We start from the raw sequence: 25,954 nt of genomic DNA, 5'->3' as shown, positions 1-25,954 counted from the left end.
AAAAGCAAAAGCAGAAAAAATATATAATTGGTGGTTGTAGCATTTTTCTACAAAACAGCTGGGAAAAAATATTATATATATATGTATATATATAAAATGAAGTTCTTTGGACTTCATGCGACACTTTATGACTCAGCTATACTGTGGACTCCATATAATCCATATGCTATGTATGCAAATATGGTTATCTAGAGTGTTGTCCATAAACTGTAGAGAACTGTAAGAAAATTCAAAGGTCATTGTTTTACTGCAAACCTTAGAGTGCAGAACATCTGACAAAGCAACATAAAACTGTCCTGGATGAACTTCAGACCAAATTACTTTTAATTACAGAGACATCCAGCTATATGGATGTACTGTGAGCAAAATCCTTAGAATACCGACATGCCTTCTGATAAGCGATGCGTTCCTAAAGATTCCTCTGCAAAGTAATTGGGTTCTAGTTTGTTTTAAATGTAAAATCAAACGTGCCGCTGTCCTGCTTCGAGGTGAGATAAGTAGTTAAACGTTAACGTCGCCTAAATCTGTTGTTTTGTCTTCACACAGCGAAGTGACATCAACATGGCAGACTTTGGAGAGATCCTCAGGAACATCGGAGAGTTTGGCTTGTTCCAGCAGCTTACTCTGACTGCGCTCGCGTTTCCAAACTTCTGCCAGGGTTTTCTGATGTCCGGGTTTCTTTTCATCCAGTCCGACCCGGAGCGACACTGCAACACGGACTGGATCCTCAGAGCTGCTAACCTGACCATAGAGGAGCAGCTGAACCTCACGGTGCCCAGGGAGGAGGATGGGAGCTTCAGTCGGTGTCGGATGTTCGTCCCTGTGGACTGGGACATCCAGGATATCAGGGCGTATGGACTCAATGAGACAACAGGCTGCAGGGACGGATGGGTTTATGGCAGCATGCTGTATGAATCCACCATAGTTACCGATGTAAGTGTTAGAGTACAAACTCTTAACTTGTCATTCAGTCAATTAAGATCCACTGAAACATGCATGATGTAAATGTTTGCAGTTTGATCTGGTGTGTGGCCAGTCCAACATGGTGGGAGTGATACAAACTGTATTTCTGGCCGGAATCCTTCTGGGTTCTCTCATTTTTGGACCTTTTGCTGAATCGTAAGTGGGAATAACAAAGCAGACTCATCTCCACTTTTTACAATGTCAGGTTTCTAGCCCTCAAATCTAGAGTGCCTTGCAAAAGAAATGTCGAAACACCTTGACATTTTTCACCCGGTGAAAAGTTGCAAACGCAAACTTTGCTGTGTTTCGTTGGGCAACACATTTTCTCCTGTCTGGCTTTCATTGCATCGTCTCTCCTTACTCTTGCAGGTTCGGTCGTAAACGAGCAACTCAAATTCCAGCAGTAATATTGTTTGTGTTCACCTTGACAACAGCTCTGTGCCCCAGCATTTACTTATATTTAGCGTCCATTTTCTTCATGGGAGTTGGAGCTGGTGGATATCGAGTCAACTGTATTATACTGTGTATGTATATTTCATTTGTCTTGTTTTAATTGTGCATGCTGTTTAAGAGTTTATAAATGCAAAACATGTGTCTGTTGCTTCTGGCATTGTGCTTTTTCCTTGCTGCAGCCACCGAATGGATCGGCGTGTCCAAAAGGTCATGGGGGGCATGTGTGACGCAGCTCTTCGGCTCGGTCGGTCAGTGCGTCCTGGCTGGTACCATCTACGGCATCAGAAAGTGGAGAGTGGCTCAACTGATCGGTGCAGCGCCTCTTGCAGTGGTTATTGTCTACATATGGTGTGTTAGGATTTAAAAGTCAGCTGTTTCCAATTACCTTTTAAGTTACATTTCATTTTTCCTGACCAGGTTCATCCCAGAGTCAGCCAGGTGGCTGTTAAACAAGGGACGGACAGAGGAGGCAAAGCAGCTCATTGCCAACGCAGCAGCCATTAACAAACAGCCGATCCCTCACTCTCTGCTGGAAAAGGTTCAGGATGCCAACTTACTGTTAAAGTATCAGTTTTCAGTAGAGATACACCGACTGGGACTGTTTTGTTCTCAAAAACTCATCTGGATTTGCAATACAGAGGCCAGCCTGATACCTTATACCAGATATTTTAATAATCTTACATGATCTAGTCTTGTGATTGTGTAGCACTTATAGTTGTAGCCTTTCTTATCTTTTTGTTCAACAGAAATAGATATTTAGTCCCCAGCCAACTTTCTACAGCACATGATGTGCTGCTTCATCATGGTCTTAGATAGGTTCAGAAAGTTTCCTGAAATGAGTTGTATTATTTGTTTCCAAAGATATATCAGATACACACAGCTACAGTCCTCTGTAAACTTGCATCTTCCTGCTACTGATAAAGTTTTTATCAGTAGCATTAGCCTAGCACTACTTTTACTATCTGTAGTGCTAATGCCTAGCTAGCTACTAGCTTGTAATGCTAGGCTATAGGTAGCAGTAGCTTACTGTAGTGCTATCCTAGCATTACAGTAGCTAGCTGTAATACTAGGCTAATGCTAAGACTTTATCTATTCTGCTTTGATTCAGAAATAATTCAGCTTACAAAGTATTTCATTGAAATTCCAGTCTGTAAACATTTCTTTGCCTTAAAATCTTCAAAATGTCTCCTTTATCAAATGATTAGTTGGATGTTTTTAGGTAATAATTTTGTCTTAATGCTTTGTCTGCGCAGTCATAATTTATCAAATTGTTTTAACTGTATTCATCTAGGATTGAGTACACTCTTAACCAGAATTTCTATCACAGGTTACCGTGAACACAACCCCAAACAACGGTGGCATGAAGATCATTTTCAGGTCCCCACTACTCACCAGATATTTCCTTACTGTGGTACTGGCTTGGTAAGTGAGTAATGCAAAACAAAAACTGGACATCACAAGAACAAATCGATATCTTTACTGCGCTAAACCAGATGAGCTGAGTTTGGCTTATTCCAGAATAACTGACCAGCTGTCAACCTGAAATATTAAATTAGTTGTTTCTGACTCTGACTACCTGACCTCTGCCTGTTTTCAGGTTTTCACTGAACCTTTGCATCTACTGCCTGTACTTAGACATGGGAAGCCTCGGCTTTAGCATCTTTTTGACCCAGTTCCTCTTTGGTGCTTTTGAAATACCTGCTAATCTACTCTCCATGTGGCTGTTGGAGATTTTTGGGAGAAAAGCGTTATTCATATTTACCCTGGCAATAGGAGGACTTTCATCCTTGCTCATTGTTGCTGTCCCCCAAGGTAAACCTTTTGTATGGATTGGTGTTACACAACATGTAATGTTGGTCTATTTGTCATTCTTTCTTTTATCCCCTTTCCTAGAACATGCTGTCGCTGTTACGTCTTTGGCTGTGGCCGCTCGCTTCTTCCTGGTCTGGGCTGGTTCTGTAGCATGTGTCTACATCCAGGAGTTGAGTCCAACATCAGTTCGGTAGGAGCTCTTCTTGCTGTCAGTGTAAAGTCACCAGTGTTTGGACAGCATTAGCAGTCAAGTCATCTAATACGTTTCAGACAAACTGCCACCGCTCTGGGCTCGATAGCAGCAAGAGCAGGAGTGTTACTGGCTCCGCTGCTGAACATGCTGGCCGTGTACCACTGGGTCATCCCCATCGTCATTTCAAGCAGCCTGACAATCATCGGCGGAGTCCTTGGCTTCCTGCTCCCAGAGACCAAGAAAACTGAGCTTCCTGAGACGGCTGAAGAGGCTGAGAAAAACAGGTAGACAAGTGTGGTCGATACAGATCTCTGGAGAAGCTACTCATCATGCGTCATCTTTCACTTTTTTTTTACTTTCTGTCTTTCAGAATCACACCATCAGAATCCCATTTACCTTCTGAGTCGACTAAGCTCTGAACTTTTGCCTGTCTACCTGTTTCAACATACATTACTGGCAATACCCATGGTTATCGTTTACCGAACCTTAGCTACGTTGAGAGAGGCAAATATTTATTCTGCAAGAACAGAGATTTGTTCTTTTACCTGAGGTTGCAAGAACAAGAGCTGAGTTCTTTGTGGCTCAAATCCACAACGCCCGGGAAGCACACAACTTTCCTGTTGTTTTACCTCTAAGCTATGCAGTCTCAGTTGTTTTTCAATCAGCAGGTTGAAGGTTTGATTCCAGCTTTTGCCTCCGGCCAAGTTACCTACTCATCTGTTTATTGGTGTATAAATATGTAAAGTTCTCAGTGGTCAGTATGACTGGAACAGTGCTGCATAAATTTACCATCTTTCTATTACTCCAACACATTGCAAGGAAAAACTGCCCAGAATGAGCTGCAAGAATTATATAACTCTATTCATGTGGAATACTGTATATTGGACTTACTTTGAGGAGTCACAGATTTTAAAAAAATTCCATATATTTCCTTCATAATTAAGATTTTTATCTTATTGCTAAATTCTTTTTCATTGTCAAAATCAGCAAATAAGCTCAGATGTGTGTAAAATGCAGACTTCATTGATTGTAACACTCGCACGTCACCTTTATTAGCCCGATGCAAACTGAACAAGAGAAAAATAAATATGGTTTAGACTGAAAGTGAATCTTGTTTGTGTTTCTAAGCCTCACATCTACAACATATGAGACAAATGAACCTGAGGACCACTTAATTAGAGCACCCTCTGCCATCCTGCATCATCTCTTGATAACTAGAACAAGCCGCTGGGTCACCATCGTATCTGAGGGGCCAACCTGAGAAAAAATCACTGTGTCCAGTCAATATGTATGTGAAAGTGACCTTTCATCAGATTCACTGATGAATGTAAGTCCATGGCATTGCGTGATGCAGTGGTTAGAGTGGGTGCCCTGCATGCAGAGGCTATAGGCTTCGACTCCCATCCTCAGTTCTTTTGCCACATCTTTCCTCTCTCTGCTCCCTTCATGTTGGATTACTGAAATGTGGAGGCCACTTGTACGGAAGAGGATTAGGGCCACTGGAAAAAAATAAAACAGTTCTGACTTTAATCTCAGAATTATGAGAAAAAAAAGTCAGATTTTTTTTTTTCTTTTTTCAGTGGCCCTAATCCTCTTCCGTACACTTATGCCGAAAAAAATTCTTGGTGGGGGTGGGGAGGAAATCCCCCATCAGTCCTGCATTTCCACGAATGGCCATCGGGGGGCCGCAGCTTTTCAGCAAGATAGAGCCTGTTATTGCAGTCCATGGGAATATGGGCTGCCTTTATCACGCAGATTAGATTTTCTTTTTTGTTTTATCTTTATTTTACCTGGACTTAAATACATATTTCCTACCCAAAAAAAGGTAAATATATCCTGTTTACATTAAACATAGAAAATGACTCAATCATGTCGTAGTCCATACATTTGAAAGTTTATTCCACAAATCACTGATGAATACATTCAGAGAAAGGACTATTCATTTACAAGATACATTTTCATATATCTTCTCTTAAATCTTTCTTATATTCGTGTCTATTAACAAAAAAATCTTCCTGCAAATCATTTGACGTTATCCATAATATACTATGTACATAAATTGTTCTTTATTGAAAGAGTATTTATCAAACAAAAAAATTCTAACCTGATTGAATTTGGTAAAAATATATAATTTGGTTAAGACTTACAGTTGATTTCTTTATAATGTGTATCCACTGGTTTGCCAGAGTCGGATATGTAAACAGAAGTTAAAACAAAAGCCCGACATTAACCAAGCAAATCGTCCATCCAGCTGCTGCTTTCTGATTTCTGCTCAGTGTTGTTACCTTCAGAGACCAACAAACTATCTCCAAACACATCAGCATTGCTTGGTTCAGCTATGGGGAGTAACTGTGCACCTGTGCCAAAAATGTCTCCAGCAAAAAGATCTATTTGAGTGGGAGGAGCCACAGTAGATGATGCGTCAGATCCGAGCAAATCGTTCAATGAGTTAGAAACGTTGAAGTTGTTTGGCTGCACTGGAAACAGAACTGTGCTGTCTGAGGTATGGCTAACTCCAAAGATGTCATCAGGAAAGGCAGAAAATTGATTTGTGGAAACTTCTGCTCCATTTGTGTGGGGCGCATCAAAAAGTAAAGGCTGAGAGAAGAGATCGTTGCTTGAGCCGAATATGTCGAAGTCACCAATCTGGTCATTTGTTTGGTTGACTCCACTGAAAGGGTCCTCATTGTCTTCTTGCTTTACAGATGCTGAGTCGGGGTCAGGTGGTGGATCTGTCATTACGAGGGAAGCCTCTGTCTCACCTGACAGTGGCTGAGTGTCTATCAAGCTGAAATCATGAGGAAGAGCTGCAGAAGTCTCAGCTGAGGCATTCAGAGAGGAGGAACCTGCAAGGCTGAAGCTCTCAGACAAATCAAAGAAGTTGGTCTGATCTTGTGAGTTTTCAGCACTGGAGCTGAAAAGTGTTTCACTGATCAGGTTTCCTCCCGTTTCATCAGGTGCGTCAAGCAGTTTGTCTGAATTTGGAGGAAATTCGTGGGTACTTATCTGTATGGATCCTTCACCCACATGGGTTGAACTCACAACTTCTCCAAAGTTATCACCAACAACAGGATGAGTTAAAAGCTCATCACTCCTTCCTTCAGGTGTCGATTGAATGACTGATTCTTCTGGGTCTGGGTTCAGTAAATTCATGTCAGTCAGGAGGATTTCAGGTTGTTTTTCTGGGTCACTTACAGACTGATCTGTAGCTACAGTGATATTTAAGTCTGATTCTTGATCAGCTGGGTTTTCTTCAATTTTCTCTCTAGTTGGCAGATCCTCATTGGTTTCTTTGATGGATTCCTGGGACAAGTTGACCGAATCTATAGATGTGCTGACAGTTTCCTCAGAAAGCACTGAGCTTGTCTGATTTGAAGCTTCTGGTTCCAAAGGTGCAACTTCTCTGAAGTTATCACCAAAAACAGAATGAGTTAAAAGCTCATCACTGCTTCCTTCAGGTGTCGACTGAATGACTGATTCTTCTGGGCCTGGGTTCGGTAAATTCGTGTCAGTCAGGAGGATTTCAGGTTGTTTTTCTGGATCACTTACAGACTGATCTGTAGCTACAGTGATATTTAAGTCTGATCCTTGATCAGCTGGGTTTTCTTCAATTTTCTGTCTAGTTGGCAGATCCTCATTGGTTTCTTTGATGGATTCCTGGGACAAGTTGACCGAATCTATAGATGTGCGGATAGTTTCCTCAGAAAGCACTGCGCTTGTCCGATTTTCAGCTTCTGTTTCCAAAGGTGCAACTTCTCTGAAGTTATCACCAACAACAGGATGAGTTAAAAGCTCATCACTGCTTCCTTCAGGTGTCGACTGAATGACTGATTCTTCTGGGCCTGGGTTCGGTAAATTCGTGTCAGTCAGGAGGATTTCAGGTTGTTTTTCTGGATCACTTACAGACTGATCTGTAGCTACAGTGATATTTAAGTCTGACTCTTGATCAGCTGGGTTTTCTTCAGTTTTCTCTGGAGTTGGCAGATCCTCATTGGTTCCTTTGATGGATTCCTGGGACAAGTTGACCGTATCTATAGATGTGCGGATAGTTTCCTCAGAAAGCACTGAGCTTGTCTGATTTGCAGCTTCTGTTTCCAAAGGTGCAACTTCAGAAATTTTCTCCTTCTCCTGATTCTCTTCTGTCTTAGTCTGTTGTTCCATCTCTGCTGTCTCATTAGCGGTATTAGTTTTGGTATGTTTCTCTGGCTGTGCAGGTGTTTTTGTTGTGTCAGAGGATGATTGAAACAGTCTTCCAAACAGTCCACCACCGGGTTTCACATCAGTTTTCTTTGCATCCTTTGGTTCTGCTCTTGTTGCTTTGTCATTACCAGTTGATGTAAACAGCTTCGTCAAAGGACTCCTTCCTTTGGACAAGGATCCTAGTTTGGTTTTTGAGTTTGTTCTTGGTAGAGCCTTCTTCTGAACTGCAGTGTTTTCTTTCTCACTGTTCGAACTGGTTGTTGCCAACTGGTTTTCATTCATTACAAGACTGGCCTCCTCTTCGATCACATGTCCCGCAGGATTTTGTGGACCATTCAGATCCTCAGAACCACATTTGCTGACCTGACCCATTGAAGCAACATCTGGTTTCTCAGATGGTTCATGTTGTTGTGTTTTATCTTCAGTCAAACTGGATATTTCTGTGTGACTTTGACAATCAAGTGAGTCTTTAACTTCCTCCACATCTTCTGTCAGAGTTGCATCATCCATTTGTGGAATTTTTTGCCTGGTCTCCACATCAACATTGGACTCCTGGTTTGGTTCAGTTGTTGGGTCTCCATTGTCTTGACGTAGAGTCATCTCAGGGGTTCCATTACGTTCTTCAAGTCCACTGTTTAAAGAATCCACTTTCATGTAATTGGTCTCTGTTTCATCCTGGGAGCTACTTGTAAGGCTTTGCTTCGATTGCTCTGGGGAGTTTTCAGATTCAGCTCCAGAGCCGATCTGGCTAGACTGGTCACACAAAGCCATGTTAACCTTCTGAGCAAATCGGACAGATTTCCGAACTTTATTTTGAGAGGTTTCCAGCTTGTTAGAAACTGGACTGTTGTTCAGTTTTGAAAGGGTCACCACTCTTGTCTGAACTGCTCTTTGGTTTTTCACAGAGGTGCGCAAAGGAACTTCACGCTCCGTTGGAGGGATGGAGATTTGGACTGCTTTTGTTGAATCCTTCACTGATGCTGGTTTTTCAGAGAGCGACTTCTTAGCTGAGATCAGATTTACTGTCTTAGATTGTCCATTCCCTGCTGTGTTTGTCATTTCTCTCCTATAGTCAGGTTTCTCACTCCTCCAACGCTGTGATTCACCAACGGTCGCCGGTTTGCCAGCATCATGCACCTTATTTTTCAGCACTGGTGCATTTGTCGGCTGTGTTGGACTAGCCCTGGTAATGTTCTTCTCTGGAGGCCATCTTACTTTCAGCTTGCCCTTAACATCAGCAACACTCTTATGCTCGCGCTCGTTTATGCTAGCCGTCGCACTGAGCAGCTCAGCAGATGTTTTTATGTTGTTTTTGGTCATTTTGGATGTGGTTTTGGCATCGGGCTCATCTGTTCCTTTATTTTTGTGAAGCCAGCGGTCTTTATGTTGTGTATGCCCAAATCCTTCGTAGTTCCCCTTTCTCTTAAACAACTGCTGGTAGTGGGAGATGCAGTAGAATTCTCCATAAAGAGATGAATAGTTGTGAGTGCTGCAATGCAAACAAAAAATTGTTTAATGTTTGTTTTTTTTTTTGTCCTTTTTACTCTGGTTGCTACTTGTGTGACGGCCAGCTATAAAGGTTTGTAGAGGATTCTTTTTAACAGGTTTATAGTAAGATGTGTCTCACCTGAGCTTCTTCTTGCAGTGCTTACAGCAGAAACAGTTGTGGTGCAGGATTAGCTTGTTGACCACCATTCTTTCCACCGGGTACACCGGTGTCAAGCAGGCAGAACACATCTCCTTGGCAGGTGACTGGAACTGTGATGGCGAAAACATAATTTCTTTTACAGTGAAGTTATGTTCCATGTTTATGTTTGGCCTTTTTTCTAGATTTATTTGATTAGAAAAATGTAGTTTGTGCAGTTCTTATCGAGCTGATCTTGAGATTTCTGATGTGTCCTATTTGTTACTGATTAAAATAGTTTGGCGTTTAAAGTTTTGTTTTTAAGGATCCTTTGTAGCATTTAAGTTTTTTTTTGTTGTTTTGTTTTGTTTTTTGCCTTACACTGCATAATACCTGTTAAAATGTAAAGGATAAATATCACATCCCTAAATATCTTAGTCTTTTTCATTCTGTGATATGGCCAGTACGTATTTGGAACCATCTAATATGGAGGATGGATCCTGCTAAAATTACCAATAAATGTTCTTATTTATTGCATCCAAAAAATAAGAGGTTTCCCAACAAAAATTAATATTTATAATTTTCAACAATATTAATTTAACATTGTCACTGTCAGTTCATTTCCCATTTTATTTAAAATCTTGTTTTATTAATTAGTTTCCATTTATTATTTTTTTTCCTCATTTTTAAATTATTTTTATTTATTTTATATTTAATTTTATTTATTTATTTATTTAGTTGAGCGCTAAAGCCTCCATTGCAAACCTTTGAGAACCAGTGTTCCTGAGAATTGTTGTCCTGGCTTCTGTGTCCACAAGTGGGAAGCAAAGCCTGAATAGTCAACTAATGTTGACTAACAGAAAATACGCTGAATAATCACACCCACGCCATCCTGCGAAAACTTTAATAAACATTTTTGATATAATTGCTTTATGGTGAATTCTACTGTTTGTTTGGAAACTAATCAAAATCTAGCATGGAGTATAAAAAGTCTTTTTACCATTTTTCAAACTTTAATTTATTTGACGATTTTCACATCAAAAAGTACAATTATTATTAGTTTTAATAGACAAACATAACAGGTACTTTATCAGGTGGTTACAGTACAAAAAATTAAAACAACTATAAACAAATGTTTAGCTATTAAAAATTAACATTTTTGTTGTAATAAACTTGGCAAAATTCTTTCATGAAAATACAACATACACACACTAATGGAATAAATGTCCTGAATTTACTGATTCACTTATTTATTTCTTTTGCTTTGGTTGACTGAATGTTACAAACACGGTTCCATTCTGCCTGGCGTTGCTCAACACTTTATCTTGGAACGGACGCCCGGATCTTTGCATTAAAGGCGATGTCGTCACTTCGTACCTGGCAGGACCTCCAACTACTTCAAACAAAGCCGACGTTTTGCTGTCGGGCTGATTGGTTACAAATGTTGAAGTCACAGAAGAAACAAACACGTTGCCGAAGCTGTCGCTCTCCTCATATGTTTCGCTGACGGTCTTGGTGCCAATTATTCCTGTATTTTGCTCTGGAACAGCCTTTACTTCAAGCACGCTGACTTTGCGTTCTTGACTGGGACCGTTACTTGGCGACTCCGGAACAGAGGAATCCAGATCTTGCTTTGCGTAGTGGCAGCCACCCGGAGCACTCTTTGTGTCTGGTTTAAATGTTGACATGGTTGGTTTTTGTTGCTCAGAAGGCTTCCTTGCAGAGCGAATGGAGATGAATGATGGTGAAGACTGAGAGAAGGACTGTCTGATAAGTGGCTTACTGTTTGCATTTTGGGTCTCTTCTGGTGACTCTTTTCTAGGACTTGGTTTGGTCTTGCTCGACACTATGCTTATTTTCTTGATGCTATTTACGGGTTGAAAATTTTGCTCAGATTTCAAAGATTCGTCAAAGAGTCCCGACAAACCTGCAATGTCAGCTTCAGATTTCAGATTGGAAACAGAGTACAGTGCCTTTTTGATCGTTTCTTCAATGTCAACAAGTTTGGCTAATGTCTGCTCCTTCAGCTTCATTATCTCCTTACTAGCTTTCTCCAGATCTTCAAACGCACTTTCAACTGAGGAAATGCTTTCAAGATCATCATCCTGTAATTCTGCGACTTTCTTTTCTTCTTTTTTACATTTTTGGGATTTCTTGGCACGACCATCCAAGGAGGGACATTGCTGTATAAGGACTTCAGGGAGGTGGCATCTATGCTGCACGGCTCTCCTTCGATCTCCTGCACCTGAGACAGGATTCCTTTGAGTTCTTCTCGTTTCCTCAGATTATCAAAGATTTCCATGGCGGTCTCCGCATTTTCTTTCATGATCTCATCTTTGTGGACTGAAAGTCTTTGCCGTCTCTCCTCCTCGGTCTCTCGAACTTTCTTCTCTCGTAAAACAACCTTGTCCCAGAGTTCCTGCTTGTTTTGTTGTAGGTCATTTTGCTGTGAATTATTTATTTCGCCTATCGAATTAGTTTGTGATGTTTCCACTTCAGTCTTGCATTGATGTGTGGGAAAGCTAAGCTCATGTTCATGATGCTGAGGCAAATTATTGCCAGTTTGACTATGATCACTATTATTATTATAACTCACTTTAACCTTTTTGGACGGCAAAATTCTTTTGTCCAAATCATCTTTGTCCTTTTTTTCAAAGTTCTTAAGAGCAGCCCTCAAGCTCATGTTCATCTCCTGTTTTCCATCTTCTGCATAATTTTTCATGCACATCTGGATCTCCTCAGCTGTATTTATTTTCTGGATCACGTTTCTTTCTACTTGCATTTTGTCACTGTTGGACATTGTCAGATGAACGTTGGATTTCCTCTCCGTGAGTGGCGTTTGGAGCTTTTTGTTATCCATCTGAATGTTAGAGTCCATTGGCTGATCTTCATTTGACAAATGTGAACCTTGTGTTTCATCACCATCTCTCTGCAATCTTCCATCATTCCTTTCCTCACTTGGTGTGTCTATAGATTGGATAGGAAACTGCAGGTTTCGTTTTGGAGAAACCACTGCATTCACGTTGTCGTCAATTTGGCAGGTAACTTTGGGAGAAGATGTGGGTGAGGTGTTTGCTGCTTCCACCGTTATCCACTGTGGCTTTGGTGGTAATGCTGGCTTCTGATTCTTTGGTTTCTTGCTCTTGTCTATGAGTGGAGGTGAGGTTACTCTTTCCAAGCTGGGCGATATAGAGGGTCCGTTTGCTAATTGGTTATGGGGTGAAAACTGTGTTGGGTTCCTTGGCTGTCCTTCACAGGTTACTGAAATTGAAGGAGACAATGTTGTGTCAGATGAAGGAATAGGCACCACAACACATTGATTGTGAACAGTCTTGCTCTTCCCTGGGCATGTCCTGCCTGAATTCCTGTATATCATTGCAGCTTTATAGTCTCCCTTGGATACATTTACACTAGATTTCTCAAGAGATTCCAAAGCCAGCTGCACATTTCCTCTCACAACATTTTCCTTATCTACAAGCCTCTGCTCTGTTGCTGCACTCTGCAGAGACCTAATGGCTGCCTTCACATCTCCTCTAATGACTTCTTCTATTTCATCTTCAGTTGTCTGACCATTAAAATCACAACCTATAAATAAAGGCATTGTTTGCTGGGCACAATTGCTGACTACAACTGCACTTGGTTGACAATTTTCAAAGGCAATGTGGCTTTCCTGATCCTTCTCTGCATCACTGACCTGTGGACAAGTCTTGATTTGCTGGCATCTTGAGGAAGACGAACATGTAGATTGTGCCACAGTCGAAGAGCTTTCCTCCTGCACCGACACCCCCAAATTGTATATTTTTCCAGGAACAATGACCTCCCGCTCCACCTGCATGCTTTGCTGCTTGGCCATTTCCAGGGACTTTTTAGCTGCTCTCACATCTCCAGATACAATCACTTCTTTCTGTGGTTGGCTTCCTTCGTCCACAGGACCATGAGCTGACAAGTCCATTTCATAGATGGTCCCAGGTTTAATCATCTCCCTCTCCACACTCATGCTTTGCTGTTTTGCACGCTCTAATGACTCCATTGTTGCCTTGATGTCTCCAGGTACAACTTCCTCTTTGTCCACAATCACAGGCTGCTTTGCAGCCAGTTGTTGCTTTGCTGACGACACATCTCCTGGGATTATTTCTTCTCTCGGAATACAGCAATCGACACTGACAAAGGGCTCAGATGAGAAAACCTTCTTGGTGTTCTTTACATCTCCTGGCAAAACATCACAAACGGTTCTCTCGACCTGCTCTTTTTGCTGGCAGAGGCTTCTCTTTGCTTCCTGCACACCCCCCTGAACTGTTTCAACTTGCTCCTTCATCAAAAGGCCACAAGTAGCTTCAAATTCAGATTCCTCAGTATGAAGACTCTTCAAGTAATCAAGGTCTCCTTTTTCAATGCAGCTTTTGTATAAATTCACATTGCCCTTTTCATTTTCATCCACTCTACACAATGTTGCAGCTCTCTGATTATTGGCAGTAGCCAAGAGATTTCCAATTGTAGTTTTCACATCTCCCCTTTCCATGACATGACTCTCAGTTTTGATCTCACTATTGCACATTAGAGAAAAAACTGACATTTCTCCTCTTTCCTCTCCAGACTCTTGCATTATAATTCCCTTTTTGAAATCCTTGAACTGAACAAGCAAGTCATCTATCATCTGAGCAATGTTCTGTATTCTTTGATCTCGCTCAATGTTGGCAGTCGCAGTTGACTCCAAGACCGGCAGCTCCACCACAGTGGTATTGATTTGACCATTTTCGACTTCTCTCAGAAGAGTAACTTGCGGTTTGATTGTTGGTTTGAGCAGAAGTTGCAACATGATGTTTCTAATGTTGCCAGCAACAATGTCCTCTTTTTGAATTTGCACACCTCTGCTGGATTCAAGGAGGTATTTTGCCATGTTGACATGCCTCCTTTCGTTTTCTTCTATTATTATGCCACTGGAGTGGACAAATTTGATTTCATACAAGTATGAAAGCGTGTCAGCCACACTGTTGGCAGTGATTTTATCCAGTGGCGTGGTCTCGAACAGCCAGGTAGTGCATTTCACATCAGCTTTCGGTATCTCCTCGGTGGCTTGTGCTGAGGCATCTTCGGACTCCTTGATCTTGTCCAGTGGCTGAGACTCAAACATCCACGTGCAGCGCTTCACGTCTCCCTTCTGGCTGTCTTCTCTATGGACTGTTTTGACTGGATTCTGCTCCTGAGGTTCGCCTTTCAGACTGTCGAGGGTCTGATTCTCAAAAAGCCAGGTGGAGGTCCTCACATCTCCCCGCTGCACATCGGTGACACTAACCATTCTCACAAACTTCTTGTTCGACTGCTCAGATTCAAATATTTGTTTATTCAGCTGGACACTACTGCCTCCAAAGTCTTCGGTGACCAAAACAGGAGGTTCATCTCGTTCAGTGAGGGAATCCAGAGGTTGCGTCTCAAACTTCCATCTGGCTGATTTTACATCCCCTTTCTTGACGTCTTCTTGTGTAACAGCTCGAATCACGTAAACTTCATTCTCCGCCTTGATGGCGTCGAGTGGTTTCGTCTCAAACATCCACCTCGCCCCTCTGACGTCGCCACTCATGACCTCTTCTTTTTTGACAGTGGTCACTTCATGAAACTGCCCTTCTTTATCTCTGATGGCATAGAGAGGCAGGGACTCAAACATCATGGTGCTGGATTTCACATCGACATTGCCCATAAGGTCTTCCACTGACACCGACTTCTCCTCAATCGGTTCCTTTTGGATTTTGTCCAGTGAAGAGGTTTCGAAGATGAACCTTTTGTTCTGAACATCTCCAGTCTCAAGAACTCCAACTGCCTCCGTGCTTACTCCATGCTCATCTTGGTCTCTATTAATCTGGTTCATAGGACAGTTCTCAAACATCCATGTAGCTTTATGCACTGAACCTTTCTCAACATGTTCACCTTGCTTCTGTCCCTCAGCTGTTGACATGATTTCTGACCCAATTTCATCAAGGGATTGGGACTCAAAAAGTTCCTTGACACGTGACACATCTCCCGACTGAAAGTTGACCTGGCTGATGCATCTTAAGTTTTGTTCTGCATCTGACTCTTTTCTTATCCTATCCAAAGTTTCTGTTTCGAATAGATGCTTGACTGTCTGAACAGCAACCTCTGGTTTGACAGAGTCCCTCTTAGTGCTGCACAGCTTCAAGCTGTTCAGCTCACCATCTCTGATGGTGTCCAAGGGTTGTGACTCAAAAAGCCAAGTCATAGACTTGACATCTGTGTCGACAGCGTCTTTATCCTTGGTTTTTTCCATTTTGTCATACAACATATCCATCGGTTGTGTCTCAAATAACCATTTGCAGGTCTTGACATCACCTTTGCAAGGCTCCTGTTCAGCTGAAGAGCTCTGTTCTGTTTTGTTGAATTTGCAGTGGATTCCATCAATGGTCTGGGTTTCAAAAAGCCACTTTGCTGTCTTAACATCACCTGTAGTGTCCTCCTGTCTGGTGATGCCTTTGATAATCTCAACATCTTTTCCATCTGCCAGCTGATCTAAAGGCTTGGTCTCAAACATCCACTTGTAGTTTTTGACTTTCCCCTTGATGAATTCCTCCCGGCTGACTGTTGTGACCTCATGAAGGTTTCCAGAACTATCTTTTATTGCATATAGAGGGCTGGTCTCTGTCACTGCCTTGTTGGTTTCCTGCCTCTCAGCCACCTGCTGTTCCAGCTGAGCAATTTGACTTAAGGGAATCGTCTCAAAAAGTTGCTTGAACCCCTTCACATCTCCCTTTTCAATCTCTTGTTCTTTAAACAAAGTATTCTTTTGAAAGCTGTCATTTTCAAACATGAGCTTTTTGCCTTTCACTTCCCCTTGTTCTTCAGCTGACAGACTGATTTTCTTCAGACGCCCCGCTTCGCAGCTGTCACTGAGCGCCTGCATGGGCTGAGTTTCAAACAGCCACATTGAAGACTTGACATCTCCCCCAATGATTGGTTCTTTCTCCAGAGAGTTTTCTCCTGGGGCTGCCCTGGGTTGCATCTCAAACAGCTTCTTTTTGTTGACAACATTAGCTTCTCCTGAGTTGCCCACATCTAGTTCACGAAATGTATCTACTCCTGAAACTTCTGTAATCGTGTCAAACGACTGAGTTTCAAACATCCACCTTTTCTGGTCGACGCCTTCTCTGTGCCCTTCCTCCAGAGATATACCCCGGATGATTTTCACTCCATCACTTCCTTTGTTGATCGTGTCCAAAGGCTGGGTTTCAAAAAGCCACCGGGCAGTGTTGAGTTTGCCACTATTGATCTCCTCCCTACAGATGGATTTAATCTCGTGGATATTGCCGCTGTTGTCTCTGATGGCGCAGCAAGGTTCTGTCTCAAACAGCTTCAAGGTTTTCCTGACATCGCCTCTCTGCTCCTGAAGCTCAGATTTCAGTTTCAGGACACTACGGTCTTCAATGGAATTGCATCGGCCCAAGTCGCTCAGTGGTCTGGACTCAAAAAGAAGTCGAGTCCCTCTTACATCGCCAGACTGAATGGGTTCTTTCAGAAGGGCCTCTACCAGTTCACCTTCGCCAGCTTTGGATTTACTGAGAGCATCTAAAGGTTGGGTTTCAAACAACCAGGTGGACGTTCTCACATCCCCTCTGACGGACATTTGTCTTTTTGTCGCCATGTGTTGGGTGCCGTCAATGTGCTCAAACATTGTTGAGGTACTTCTGACGTCTCCGCCTTTTAATTCCTCTGTATCCAAGAGTTTCTTCGTTTCGTGAGGATCTCCGATATTGTCGAGAGTCCAGTTCTCAAAGATCCACCTCATGGACTGAACTTCTCCCTGATATGCTGCGTCTACTGCCTGACTGTTTTCTGCCTGCACTGCTTGCATTATCTCATCATCGACAGCGTTGTCGAGACTTGCTCGCAGGTTGGGGTGAATGTGTTTGTAGAGCCTCTTCAGCTCACTCTTCTGCCGTTGCTGGTAGAACGTGGAGAAGGTTTCTTTAGGTGGAGGCAAAGGGAGGCTACTCAGAATCATTGGCCCTTCATAGTCGAAGGGTCTGGGTGGGACAGGAGGAAGTGGAGGAGGAGGCAAGTCATCTTCCTCATGAAATGGTTGTGAAACTGTGATTTTCCTTTCTTCATCAGCCATCTTGAAATACATAAAAAGACAGAAGGAACAGCATAAGGATTATAATCGTCAAAAACTGTATTACAAATATATATATTGAGAATATATATGTAGTTATGGAAGCCATACTTTACCTTTTATTATGTTTATATGTAGTTTTTCACAGCAAACCATCTTCTATCACACCAAAGTTAAAAAAGACTCAACAGTTGTTAGTAGGCACAGTTTACACACATCCAGAACATTAGATATGACTTACAGGAGGTAAGCCATATCTGAGATTTTGAGACCAAAATAGACTTTTTTTTTTTTCCCTTTTCTTTTTTGTATAGTTAAGCCTGAAATAATATATAGGCCTGGCAGCTAATCTTTTCATGTTACCAACATGTTTCTTCTGACTGAACCTGACCTAGAATCCAGGGAGCGAGCTAAAGATTAGGGTGATGACATGAAGTCCTTCCAACCTTAAAGACTATAGAGCTCTCAATCAAAGATAAATCATGTGTTTTTTCTTTTTTTCTTCTTTTTTTATTAAGACACCTCTTACTTTGATATCTTTTGATAGATGCCGGTTTCATTTCCAGTCAGACATCAAACTTTTTGGTCGGATAAAAATTATGGTAAATCTATATTTTCAGAGGGAATAAAATATTTTTGGCTTAAGTGCAATAACTCAGGGGTGTCAAAGTCATTTTCATTTTGGGTCATATCAAATCTAAATGTTCTTAAAGGGCCGGTTGTGCCAGAATATATTGACAAAACTAATTAAACTGTTAAAATATCAATAAATAGCTGTTCCTCCATCATTTTGTGATTTATTTTAGTGGGGTTTTTTGCAATCAAAATTACAGATTTTTATTTTTTGCCCATTTAGAAATGTTTGTAAGGAATTTTTACAATATTTGTGCTAATATGTGATGTTGAATGTGACTTCTTATTATTCCCCATGTCAGTTGCAGACTATAACTTGAAGGCTGAGGCAGCAGTTGCTTCAATCCAATGTTTTTGACCAATTTTGAGAAAATTTGCAGTAAAATTAGAAAAACATATGCAAATTTGTTGATCTTGTGTGAATTTTGCAGACTTATTGATGTAATGTGGAGTCCAGAGGGCCACATAAAAAGTTATGGCTGGCCAGATTTGGCCCCGGGTCTTCAGTTTCACACCTGTGCACTAAATGATGTATGCTTCTCCCACATTTTATTTAATAGATTAACAAGGAAAGCTCACTGATATGGAAACCAAATTCAAATCAATCCATATCTGATCCAACGCAAATGTTTGACAAAAAGGTTTTCTTTTTTTATCTCTCCATGTAATTTATGACAGTTTTTCATTTTAATTTCATTTTCATAAAATTTCAAGGGTAACCTACTGTCTTCTGTTTTAGTATCATGTCTATTTAATAAAACTACATAAGTCAGTTGAAAACTTCTGTTATATAATTACCTATTTATGATATTTGGTTCATTAACATGCTTGTTTAATTTTACCTTTAATTCAAATGTATTTTCTGTACTTTTAGGTTTTGCAAAAAGACGGATAAGTACAGTTAGAATTTAAAATTTGATTTAAAAAAAATCTCCAAATATGAAAATGGTCCTTTTCAAGGTTTTACGTTTCAGATTAATTTTGCGTTTTTATTAAATAATATTTCTTTCCCGTGCAAAATAACAAAGCTACCATACATGCTTTGTGATTAAAAACCTTTTCTGATTTTCTTTTGTATTAAATAATATTTTTTTTTTTATTCTTATGTTGTTTAACATGTCATGAGGAAAAAACACAGCACACATTAGTGAGGAAACATACTACTGAATAAGGGATGCGAATTAAACGACAAACTACCTTGCTGGTTTTAGCCTTCGTTCGTGGAGTTCCTCTGAGTTCCTGCTGAACACAAACGAACAACTCAGGATAGTAAAACACAATAAATGTGAGCCAAACGTGTATTTTAAAAATGATTGTGTTGTTCTAATGAGTCTCTCCTGGAGCCAGTGCCCTTGTTATATGAGGAGGAATGAGAAGCATGTCAGGAACTCACTGGCTGTTCTGAGCCGCCCACCGAGTCAATGGCTGCTGTTCTCGACAGATATAGAGCCAGTCTGTCTTTGACTGAGGAGGAAGTAGATATCCTATCTCTGGATTGTCCTGTTGAAGTGCCTCCTCTGCTCAGTGATGGATTATATTTATCATCTGCAGAGAAAAAAAAATCAACTTTATTTTCATCTTGAATTAAGGTGTTTAGATGTTTAGATGTCCATTTTAAAAGTTGGATAAAACTCAGGCGACGGTCTGTGTCTCTGGTCTGTGAGACGTTTCATGATGACAGGTTTTATTTTTGGATTCCCCTCACGGTGTCATGGCGACAACGGCATCCATCTTATCTCTCCTGCAGCTTCAGATGGACTCACAAAAGCTTGTGCATTCTGCATCATTTAGTGAAAATATTTCTTAATAAGCAAATCTTCTTCTAAAGACTTTGATCCTAAATATGCCTGTGCAGCGTTCCTGCTGCCTGAGACCCTAACCGGACTGCATGCCATGGACTGTCTATGGAGCTCAGGAGGGACAAAAAACAACTGCTAGCTCAGCTGGAGTGACCCAGAATGTTTGCACATTTTTCAGTGTGCGCTCTCTGCCGTCAAACGTTTAGCACCTGACCCAAGGAATGCAATGGCTCGACCTCGAAAGAATCCCAGAAATGATTTCAGTCGTGTTTTTGCACCTGAAGATGTTGCAAGCTTACAATGAGATCTTCAGTTTTTTAAAAACACAATAAGTGAATTTTGTAACCTGTCGCTTTAAGAAAAAGTATAACAAACTGAGATAAACGGATATTTAAGCTTTTCTAGGAGAAGTCCTGCAAAAAGCTGTGAGCAGTAATATCCTGTCTGCAGTGGACACTTCTCTTGGCTTCTTTGCTTAACATGAATCCAGTTTAGTTGGACCTGGAGCCTGAAGCTAAAACTGGTTTGATGGGGGCAGAGACCAGAATGTACTTCCAATGTCTTGAAAGATCTCGGCCCATGCAAACCTAATTTATGAACCTTTAGAAAACTGTCAAATATGCTTTTTTGGGGTTATTTAAGGAGGATGAATTATATATTATATTAACAGACCATGGATCTGAGTTCGGTAGTAACTAGTTACATTTATTTAAGTAACTTTTTGGGAATAAAATGTACTTCTAAGAGTATTTTTTTGGCATTGTACTTTTTACTTTTACTTGAGTAATTTTTTTATGAAGTATTGCTTCTCTTACTTGAGTAAAATTCTGGATACTGTGACTAATTTCTCTGAATGAAGATGTCCAGAATCTAGTTTTAACCAAAGCATTGCCAGGCACAGACACACACCTGCAAATTTCACAAGTTTTATATTGAATGAAATTGATTTGGTAAAAAATTTGCCTTTTGTCTGAGTTTGTTATTTTTTCTTACTTATGCTATTTATATAAATTATTTTCACTTTAACATTTCCACATAACTTTATATTTCGGTCCATCTGATAATGTAAATTGATCAGTTACTCAGGACATGAGGAGCCTTTTTTTTTTTTTTTACCAAATACTTGAGTAATTTCTTGGACAGCTGCTTTTTATTTTTACAAGAATAACGATATGTTGAAGTAATGCTATTCTTACTTGAGTACAATTTCTGGATACACTGGATATAAAAGTAATCCAGTGTATTTTATTGCTTTTTATGCTGCTTTAGTTTCTGGTATATCTGTACTCTAACTGGAACTGCTTCAGATGTTTCATTATATATTTCTCACAGTACAATGTTTGGATGCGCACCACCTCCTATCTTCACTTCCTGCATAAATAATTATTAGCTTCTGTCTAATAAACTGTTGAATGCAAATGTGACAACAGCACAAAGCTCCCTAAAACTAGCATAAACTACACTCAGCAGAAACTTACTTCAAAAATCTGGATTCAAAGTGTTACCTTTAAGTGTTTATAACAACGATATTAACTAAATGAAACAGATCAAACATCATCGTAAGTTTAAAGTCCAACAACTGGGGGTGCTGCACAGACCACCCATGTGTAACTAATGGCCAGATTGAAACACACCTCGCTTGTCACCCATTAAGCCCTCACAGGACAAAAGGATGGACCCGCGAGCTGGCGCCTCTCACGAGCCTGGACTTAAAGCGTTTTCATACATGAGTGGACAGAAAGAATGAAGTCACCGAAGGCCTTGCGTGTTGAAATCCTGGTCCACCAAACTCTGAGGTCACCCATTGCCGGTGTGTTCACAAAACATCTTGGTGTCAAATCAATACAGATTAAAAGGCTGATGGCTTTAGGAAATCTGAGCACGTTCTACGTGATTCCCACATTTTTACATCCATTTCCCCGGGAATGGAAAGGAGCTATTAGTGGCACATTGATGGGTGGGTGTTGACCACTGGCAGCTGTGCAAATGGCGGTGAAATGCAGTAGCTATTTGTTCTTCACCACCTTACCCGCCTTCAGCTGTTCAGGATTGTTGCCACATTCACAGACTGCAGTAAAATCCTTAACACTAAGGGGAAAAAAAACCCTGCTCCTGTTGAAGGGATTCCTCACTCTCTAATTAGCACATACATAACATATCACTGTGTAGATCCCATCAATATAAGCAAAGTTGGGTTTTACTATTCTTACTTTAAGGTAATATCTACAAATAATGAACAAAATCTGCAGTTTTCTGCCTAATTGGGCCATGAATGTTGACCAACCAGAGGTGGAAAGAGTAGCCAAGTAGAGTAGCACTGCTTCAACATATTTTCACTTAAATATAAGTAAAAGACTAAAAAAATTTGTAAGACTATAAAATTATTTGGTAAAAAGTCTACTCATGTATTAACTGTTCAAAACATCGATCACTTAAAAATGACATCATCATACGGAATAAAATAAAAAGTTATGTGGAAAGTTTGGTACTTTAAAGACCAAAATGAAAATAATTCACATAGGTGACATGATTGCAAAAATAACTAAATGAGGCAAAAGAAACATTTTTCTCCAAATGAATTTCTTTCGATATAAAGATAAAGGATAAAAATTTGACAAAAACTGCAGATGTGTGTCTGAGTCTGTGGTGAGTTTTTGGTTAAAACATGTTTGTTCTTCATTCAGTGAACTTACTCATAGTGGGTAGAGAATCCAGAAATTTTACTGAAGTAAAAATTGTGATGCGTCATAATAAAATTACTTAAGTAAAAGTAAAATGTACAGCTTAATAAAAACATTCCTATAACTTTTCCAAAAAGTTACTCAAGTAAATGTAGCTGACTAAATGTAGCTAGTTACTACCCAACTCTGTGACCAACTGGTCTAAAACTTGTCAATAACATCAACCTGCTGGTTGGGACAGTAAATGGACATCAACAGAAAGCCACGACCTAAAACATTTAGATGTGAATGGTTATTAATGAGTACTGCAAAGCAGCCAAAACAGAAACACTCTTCAGTGTGAAAGCTGCTACTGAGGGATGAGGATTCAAAGATAGCGAGGTGCTTAACATGTGTTTGGAAGAAGCGGTAAATTTAAAGGGAAATTGTACTTTCTACATGTCTACAGCTTATTCGAGCTGAGAGAGCAAGACTTTCAACAGAAAACAGGAAGGCTCGATACTGAACAGCCGAATTGCCCTGTTTCGTTGTTTTTGTGGAAATAGAAATTGTCGGTAGCTACATTCTACATTCTCAAGGCGACAAACACAGCTAGCATTTTAAGCATGCTAGCTGGGCTAATTGCTATTGTGCGATGTTAAAGATAGCTTAAACTGTCAATAACGACAAAATGTTTTTCTTCTTTTAAAATTATAGGAAACCCCATTTTACAGGCAATGCTCTCACGCAGCAGCATGACATTGCTTCTTCCAAAAAGTAATTCATGACAGTTCAACAAAGGAAGGAAAGAAAAAATATTTTCCTGCATTGTCCAATTATCTTCTTATGCTACAGCTTCTACTGAGAGCTACAGTACATAGAGATTAGAATCAGGTAAAAGTTTTACAACAACCAGAGATTCTAGTTTAGCCACAAAACGTTGATCAGTATCATCAGGATTAAATAATAAACTGAAAGACCCCATCTGAATTAATGCCAGTCTTTGTATTGATAAATAGGTGGAGTAGAATAATCATTAACTTATTAAAGACAAAATTCTGCATTTGCATGTCTTATATGGTTCATAGACTGAGAGACATAAATCCTTATTTGCTGGTCAAATACAACAAAACATACATTAGAAATCGGACAAATCAGCTTCCCACTAAATATTTCATCATCACCTGGGCCAAACAACAAAAACACAAATGGTAATATATTTTCTTTTATATTTCTTTTGCTACATATTCACATCTGTGTATCATCATCCCCCAATCAGTCTAGTTGAACGTATACTTACAGAAACACCGTCCAGCCTTGTTCGCCGTTACCTCCCCGTGTGTCTCTGCTATCTAAACGCTCAAGCTCCTGCGACGTGTCGCCCAGCCTGTCTCCTCTCTTCCTGCGAGCCGCTGACTGAACCTTTCTAGCCCTGACCTCTCGAGGACAGCTGATTTTTATCTGTCCCAGCGTTAGAACTTTGGCTATTTTGGGACAGTGGGCTTGCTGCTGCTACGGGCCTGACTCAGTCACCCCTGTTGGTCACTGATAGACTGGGACACCCCACCACCTCCCTTTCCCACAGCTACATTGTCACCCACTATTACGGGCGCTGGGTGGGACCGTGTGTGTGTGTGTGTGTGTGTGTGTGTGGTGCATGGCATGGGGGGGAGCATGTTAAAATAACACACAGGAAGTCACGGAAGGCTCTATTTTGGCCGAGTGGTCGAGGCTACTAACAGTCCGACAGAATCAGGGCCTTGCACAAATACTCATATGAGTTTTGTTACATTTTATCACATTAGGTTCAAAAGTTTTAATGTATTTTATTAGGATTGTATGTGACACATCAACACAATGCCACCCCAAGTCGACTCTTTGTAGAATCAGCTTTTGATGCAGTTATAGCTGAAAGTCTATCAGCCTTCCAGATCTAAAGGTAGAATTTTTATACGTTATTCTTTACAAAATAGATCAAGCTTAGTTGGCTGGGATGGAGAGCAATATGAATTTCAAAGACGTTATAGAAAAACAGTGTTTTTTAATCAGTCTTCTTCAAATTCGCTGCAACACAGACTGCTACAGGAGAGCTTCCATCACCATCTACAATAACTCTTTGAGTATTTTTTAATTAATATGAGTTACAGCGACATTTATTTTCCCTTTTGGATCAATAGATTATTTTTGAATGGAATTGAATTGTATTTTTGTTAACGACTGACTAGGCCATTGTAAGTCTGTAGCTAATTCAAATCATTACGCTAACAAACCTGGGGGAAAAAAAGGAATAGTTAAAAGAACTTGTGAAAAATTTAAAAAGTGGATCATTGATAAAAATAGATAAAATAAACATCCTGAATACTTTCAGCAGGTCCTGAATAAGGATACCTTTCTCCTGTTTTTGGTAAGAATTTTTAACATCCCAATGTTTTTATGTTTTTGTTTTTCAGACAGCACATCATGCCTTTAAATGCCCACTCACCCTTCTACCTTTCCCTTACTCATACTACCAACATCGCATGGCGAAGACGTCAGAGTGCCTAAGCAGTATCAGCTCCACTGCTTACAGGGCCAAGGTCTGCATGACGGACAGAGCTGTCAGCGATGGGCTCACTCCTATCTTGAGCCTGTGTGCAGGACACATAGCTATGTACCTACACCACAACATCCTTGTCTTTATTTAGCTTTTTCCCCTTCCCTATGAAAACAGCCCAGGGGTCACCACTCAACAACCTTTTTCAAGATTCACCCCATGACACTTTAAATCTCACTAAGGTGGATTGTGACATATTTGCTGAAATCTAAACATAGATCTATCTGATACGCTGAGTAAGTCTAGATATTAAAGCGCTGTTGTGCTCCCATATTTCCAAGAAGAGACACATTAACTGTATTTTAAAGGAAGGGGCAGCTGGTTGCACACTGACACACCCAGGTATGCATGTAGATCATGGTTTTCAGGGGGTTCAGACACGGATCCCGCCAGTCTTCTTAGATGTCAGTGAGGATACACACAATATGAAATGGCTCCGCTCACCGTGTGTGTGTCTGGACGTGTGTCTGTAGCTCTCTGGGAGGCCATTCGGAGCCTTTCGACCGTCCACCTGGGTCGTTCTCTGTAGGTGGACAAGAAGTGTAGTTAATCTGCCATTCATGTTCTGATCTCACTTCCTGTCTACTATTAAGACTAAGCCTAAAGCTTTTGTTTTTTTATAAAACTTATAGTTAGAGTGACTTAGACCAGAGGTTCCCAAACTGTGGGGCGCGCCCCCTATGGGGGGCTCCGTGTCATTGCAGGGGTGGCGCGGGAAGCCGTCTGGATAAAAAAAAACCAAAAAGGGCTCGTTCTGTGGTTATGGATGCAATAAGAAACTGTTTTTTTACGAGTTTTTTTTTTCATAAGTTGTATTGCAAAATCCACTTTTAATATCTAGAACATGCTTTTAAAAGTAGCTAACTTCAAACTATGCTACCTAAAAAAAAATTCAGAAAAGGCTG

The 25,954-nt window shown here is 40.5% G+C and overlaps 2 protein-coding genes across 2 annotated transcripts in view; one reads left to right on the top strand and one right to left on the bottom strand.

The window, feature by feature from the left end:
- Nucleotides 1–379: 379 nt before the first annotated feature.
- LOC103138376 (solute carrier family 22 member 13-like) lies at nt 380–4,490 on the top strand. Its single transcript, XM_016671741.1, has 11 exons — nt 380–933; nt 1,016–1,119; nt 1,333–1,487; nt 1,596–1,764; nt 1,834–1,954; nt 2,744–2,838; nt 3,014–3,228; nt 3,310–3,418; nt 3,499–3,705; nt 3,792–3,889; nt 3,926–4,490. The coding sequence occupies exons 1-10, from the start codon at nt 562–564 to the stop codon at nt 3,838–3,840; spliced, it is 1,596 nt and encodes a 531-aa protein (XP_016527227.1). The 5' UTR covers nt 380–561; the 3' UTR covers nt 3,841–3,889; nt 3,926–4,490.
- Nucleotides 4,491–10,135: 5,645 nt separating this feature from the next.
- Nucleotides 10,136–25,954, bottom strand: part of LOC103138375 (xin actin-binding repeat-containing protein 1) — a 19,972-nt gene continuing 4,153 nt past the window's right edge. The window contains 5 exon segments of the mRNA XM_007552539.2: nt 10,136–11,397; nt 11,400–17,367; nt 19,195–19,236; nt 19,391–19,542; nt 25,494–25,572. Coding sequence (XP_007552601.2) covers nt 10,496–11,397; nt 11,400–17,367; nt 19,195–19,236; nt 19,391–19,542; nt 25,494–25,572 — 7,143 coding nt within the window. The 3' untranslated portion in view covers nt 10,136–10,495.

This window comes from Poecilia formosa, unplaced genomic scaffold (genome assembly GCF_000485575.1).
Source record: "Poecilia formosa unplaced genomic scaffold, Poecilia_formosa-5.1.2 Scaffold49, whole genome shotgun sequence".
Taxonomy (NCBI): Eukaryota; Metazoa; Chordata; class Actinopteri; order Cyprinodontiformes; family Poeciliidae; genus Poecilia; species Poecilia formosa.
Note: the sequence above shows the minus strand (reverse complement) of the source record. Positions and strands in the feature narration are given on the sequence as shown.

Bases quoted from the DNA above. Each gene is read 5' to 3' on its own strand.
- LOC103138376 (XM_016671741.1), top strand. From the start codon at position 562: ATGGCAGACTTTGGAGAGATCCTCAGGAACATCGGAGAGTTTGGCTTG. The intron at 934-1,015 runs GTAAGTGTTAGA...AAATGTTTGCAG, and splicing joins AATCCACCATAGTTACCGAT to TTTGATCTGGTGTGTGGCCA. The intron at 1,120-1,332 runs GTAAGTGGGAAT...TTACTCTTGCAG, and splicing joins TTTGGACCTTTTGCTGAATC to GTTCGGTCGTAAACGAGCAA.